This window comes from Carassius carassius, chromosome 22, assembly GCF_963082965.1.
Source record: "Carassius carassius chromosome 22, fCarCar2.1, whole genome shotgun sequence".
Classification (NCBI taxonomy): Eukaryota; Metazoa; Chordata; class Actinopteri; order Cypriniformes; family Cyprinidae; genus Carassius; species Carassius carassius.
In genome coordinates this window covers 3,153,058-3,158,568 of record NC_081776.1, presented here as the reverse complement: position 1 = coordinate 3,158,568, position 5,511 = coordinate 3,153,058, and the positions used below count along the sequence as shown (strand labels likewise).

General features: G+C 39.2%; 1 protein-coding gene across 1 annotated transcript; it reads left to right on the top strand.

Moving 5' to 3' along the window:
- Positions 1-729: 729 nt before the first annotated feature.
- On the top strand, positions 730-4,472 carry LOC132098706 (fibroblast growth factor 6-like). The gene is made up of 3 exons (XM_059504840.1): positions 730-1,650; positions 2,071-2,174; positions 4,079-4,472. Exons 1-3 carry the CDS (start codon positions 1,302-1,304, stop codon positions 4,253-4,255), a joined length of 630 nt encoding a protein of 209 aa, XP_059360823.1. The 5' UTR covers positions 730-1,301; the 3' UTR covers positions 4,256-4,472.
- The last annotated feature ends 1,039 nt before the right edge of the window (positions 4,473-5,511 follow it).

Sequence of the window (5,511 nt, the reverse complement as noted above, 5' to 3'; positions counted from 1 at the left end):
TGAATGAAGTGTTATAAGGAGTAGTTTTTGTTTTATATTGTCCGAATTTACTGTATTAATATAAATGAATTTTCAATATATATATAAAACCAGATAAAAGTTTTCAAATGTGTATATATCTCAGTTAATATATATATATATATGTATATATATATATATATATATATATTTTTTTTTTCTTACAGAAATTAAAATAAAAAATGTAATGAATTAAAATAAATTTCGCTTTTTTACCTTTATTTTGATTTAACTGGAAAGTAAGTAAAATTATAGTAAAAGTATAAAGATGCTTTAGTAAAATTCTATATACACATTTTATGGCATAGTACATTGTCCTGATATGTGTTGATTTAGAATTAATAATTTATTTTTGTTCCATATTCCAGAGGAACCAGTCAACTGCTGAAATAATTGGCGCTTTCCACGTTGCCAACAACAGCATCGCTACAATCTCTCTCTGCGTACCTGGAGAACCGCGCAACGACGCGCAGCATCTGCTGACGTCCGGACATTGCGCACGGTCCGAGCATTCTTGAAGGTGCGTTTTGCACATCATCATCGCCACGAGATCCAGAGAGGCAGCCTCCCGGAAGATAAAAACCTCAGGCTGCGCGATGCACGAGACGCGGAACGTTTTGATCGGCATGCATTGATGGAGCGCAGTATCCCGGAATCAGATCGTTGTGTAAACTTCCTGCACAAACAGCCTGTGACAGGGGTGCCATTGCTCTCCGGTGACAAGTGCACTGTTTTTATACTATCCTTCTAAATAAGGAAGCAGGGCTGTCAGACATATGACCACCGTCCCAATTTGGGCGCTGCCAGAGTGCCCATCGCATCCCATGATCGCGCGCAAGCCGTCCAATAAGGCTCAGCATGCGACCCCCATTTCACAAGTGGAGTGACAGCAGCGTCCCATCATCATCAGTCTCTCCCGTTCTTCCTATCCGCTCGCAACTTTCTCCCTCCCGCTCTCTCCTCCCCCCTCCCCTAATATGATGTCATATAAGGATGAGGGTGGCTTCTGAGGTGAGATAGGGATTTTGTTGAGAGGTATTCTCCACGACTCGAGGCTTTGGAGCTGCAAAACATGGTCATCACCACCTTCTCCACCTCAAGTCGTGTCTCCGCGCTCTCTCCCCGTTCTTCCGCCGTTCTCATCTCGGGCCACCGTCGCATGCCCGAAGTCCTGACCTGCCTCGCTAAATTAAGCCTGCACCACCATGCCGAGGGAAGAAAAACTAGAAGAGGGGTATTTTTAGTGCCATTAATTTTGACCACGTGCCCCGAAGGTAAACCCGATGGCCATTGCGCAAAGGCTCCTCATCAGTATGGCCTGCGAGGCCAACGCGCAACACTGGCCAAGGACTGCTGTTCTGCTTTTAGGATTGCTCCTAGTTGGGATTGTGTCCTCCAATCCGCTTCCGAGTAGGACTAATAGGACAACTTTACTGGAGAAGCAATGGGAGAGCCTCTTCTCCCGCTCCGTGCTGGGGATCTCTGGAGAGAGACCAGAGGCGAACTGGGAGAATGACTATTTGCTGGGTATTAAAAGAGTGCGGAGGCTGTACTGCAATGTAGGCATCGGGTTTCATCTTCAGGTCCTCCCAGACGGCAAGATAAACGGTGTACATAATGAGAACCAGTACAGTGAGTTCACGGAATAATGCAATAATTAATTGCGCAGAGCTTTTTATTCTTTGCAAGCGACACTTGTCTTTGGAGGCAAATACAAATCTATTAAAACACAAACACACACGCAGTATCCTGTAGTGCTAAATATCTGCGCTGTGCTTAAACATGACATGAATGCTGGGACGGATATAGATGCCAACTTATTTTTACACCGGCTCCTTGTGCGGCCCAGAAGTACTTAGAACATGCACGACTCTCAAAAAGTGCGAGGCATGTTCGTCTTTCGGAAATAATGTATAGTAGCCTATTGGCGCAAGTGGCCATTTGCGCATCCACTATTGGCATCTGCAGAGGTTCCACCCACCGCATGCCTTGTTGTTGTAAGTCACGCGGAGCCGCTGTATTGTGTGTAACATGCTTGTTCTGTTTGATCAGGTCTCATAGAGATCTCCACTGTGGCCAGAGGAGTGGTTAGCCTGTACGGTGTGAAAAGCGAGCTGTTTGTCGCAATGAATAACAGAGGAAGGTTGTACGGAACGGTAGGTGTGCGCAACCGTGTCGCCTTTCTTTCTGCCTGCAAATGCGACGAGGCTTTAAATCCCCGAAAATCGAGTGCGTGTGTGCGTGTGTGTGTTTAACAGGTGATACTTCCATTGTGCGTTTTCAATTCATGACCCATGCATTTGGCACGTGAGGAAGTCGCGCGACTAATAATAGTGTTTACGTCGTGTGCTGCATTGAAAAATCCATGCCTTATAAATATAATGTGCTCTGGTTAGTTGAAGCAGTACGTTTGCCACAGTTCCACGGCTTTTGCAAATTATAATTAAGCAGAGCATTAGACCCAGGCACAGCGCCAAAGTGGCTTGCAAGCACGAGTAAAAAGGTTTATAATAACTGTTTGCAATTAGCCTAAACTAACGCCTCATTCTTTTATATCAGCTGGTAGCTGTAGGTTATTAGTAGGAATAGACACATTCTGCGTGATTGCAGTTTTCATCTTGTTTTACACACTTTCTGGTAAACTGGGACACTGAGATATGGGAAAATGTACATATTAACCTAAATTCACTGTATTTTGTGTTAGCGTGTATATAAAAGTTCCCTTAATAAAATATGTGTGCATAAATTGAAATATTTTGTAGAGCAGCTTCTAATTTACACATTGTTTTGAACTGTTAATAGCTGTAGTGATTATGTAGTTTGTTCTTTACACAAATTATGTGTGATTTAAAGAGCCTGCAGGTTTGAAGGGTAAATGATACACTTGGCAGTCTGAAGTTAGGCACAGGTGTGACAAGCGCAGTGCAACACTGGTCCTTTGGGGCCCATGAGAGCACGGCAGCTCAATCCAAAAACTGCAGAGCATTACATGAGCATCTTCTGGAGAAGCAGAGATAAAGTAGACACCACAGGCCTGTCTTGCAGTGATCATTAAAGTGTGTTTTATTATTTTTATTAAAAGGCTTGTTTAGCTCAGGTATTAGCATCAGATTAATGCTACAGGTTTATTGTTTACTTGAAGAGCCAGACTCACCTGAAAGACTCTTAGCAAGTTTGTTCAGTATTTTGACTGTTAGGGTTAATGAGAGAAACTGATCAGTTCAAGATGTTATGTATTTGCACTTAAAGTCATGTGCAAAACTGCTGTTATTTGCTCAAGTTGTTTGACTCACTAAAAGTCATTAAGGCAAAAATAGTTGTGAATTGCAGGGTTATATCATAGCGAACTAAAACTAAAAGCACACATACAAAACATATTTGTAACTTGAAATAAAATAAAATAAAATACAAAAACCCTGAAGCTTATTTTATTTCAGCTATAGATGCCAAAGAAAAATTTGTAATTTTCATTTTGTAATTATATAGGTATAATTGAAACTATGTAGCCATATATAAAAAACCCTAACACAACAAAATCACTTAAATTTTAACCAAAATTAAAATGCAAATGCCAATTACAAAAATAAAAACTTATAAAAAAATAAAAAAATATAATAGCATCTGATACCTAAATAATACATAATTTCTTATTTTCATTTAGCTTGATTGATGTACTAAAACAATTTATAATAAATCTAATAAAAATTACAAAAAAAACAAAACAAAAAAATCACTTAAACTTCAACCAAATTTAAAAAGAAAGTGTTTATATATAATATTATAACTGCTATATGATTATAGCAGATTCTCAATACTAAAGTAACAGACATTTTCTCATTTTGATTTAAATTGATGTACTAAAATCAAATAAAAATTCATAAAATATATACAGACATTTAAAAAAAACAACTTATAAAATTTTTTACTAAGATTGTAACTAAACTTAAAATGAAAAAAAAAAATCTTAAATCATAATCAAAAAATCATCTCAGTGATACTAAATACAGATGCATCTGACTGAATGTTGGTTTTCACATTCCTTCTGTTCTCCTTCTTTCAGGCTACCTTTAAAGATGAATGCAAGTTCAAGGAGACCCTGCTGCCAAATAACTACAATGCCTACGAGTCCTCCGTTTACAAGGGATTCTATGTCGCTCTCAGCAAACACGGCCAAATGAAGCGAGGCAACAAGGCCACCACCGCCATGACAGTCACCCACTTCCTCCCTCGAATATGAGCAGACTCTGGCAATACTTCTTCATTTGCACTGATCTCCCAGAGAGAGCTGAAAACTGACTCACAAACATACAATCAACTGCAAGAATATCACCAAAATAGTACTTATGCTGTTTTTTTATATGTATATTTGGATAGGTCAGCTTTTTATTAGGATTTCTGAATATGTTATCCGTCGCTGCTTACTTCTTTTATTTAAATATATGATTGATTATGGATGTGGAGGCTCTCCCAGCCTTCCCTTCTGTAATCAGGTGCTTGCCAAGAATCAAACAGACTTTAGGATGGATTATTGAAGTCCTCCACTGCTTTTTACAGTGAAATTATGTTTTTTATTACCTCAAAGAGCTACCTAGATGGTTTAAAAGAATGCACGAAGTTATGCTTGTTATTTTTAGTTCCATCTGAGCCGACACAAACATAACAGGTATTTTTTTTTTATCTTTGACTTTATTTTCTTTCTGTTTTTCTCATGCTGTGGGGTTGTGTGAGCACTTATAAGGAAGCTGATCTCTCTTGCTGCATGTCACGCTGAGGTGCCTTGGCATTCCCACGCACTGTCCCTTTAACATGCATGCTCTGAACGCCCCGGGGTGTCAGAAATAGGGCTGATATGTTGGCCAGGGCCCCGCGGGGACTGTCCCACAAGGGCCCCAGAGAGGGGCGAGGGGGATGGGTGTGCATCTCTGCTTTATTTTACTTTCCTCTAATTAGAGAACGCTGCATGAGATGCGAGAGCGGCTCGTAAACACTGGTCATCTCTGGTGTTCAGCATCATCTGATGTTGACTCAGAAATTAGGTGTAACTTTAGCCCCTTTCACATGCTAATCACAGTAAATTGCCGTAAAAATTACCAGAATTACTTTTCCAGTAAGCAATGGGTTTGTAGTGGTAAGAGACCATTCATACATCAGTACCAAATTACCGGTAAACTCTGTGGTGTCAGTCATCGGAAATAACGCAGTCATTTTTCTTCATTGGCTTGTATGTGGAGATGTGTTTTGGTTTAGCTATCTTTTCAATTTGATAATTTTTTTTACTTCTCAGTGACAAGCGTAAGAGGATTATTATGGAAACCATAATTTTTTTTCTTCCACACAAAAAAAAGGTAATTGCATCTTTTTATCTCTTTTTATATAATATAGACGGTTTTTTCTCTTATTAGCGAGTTTATGGCTAGTAAACATTTCTCAATTCTGAGAAAAATTTTTTTATAAAAAATTCCAAATTGTAAGATTTAAATACAATTGCAATGA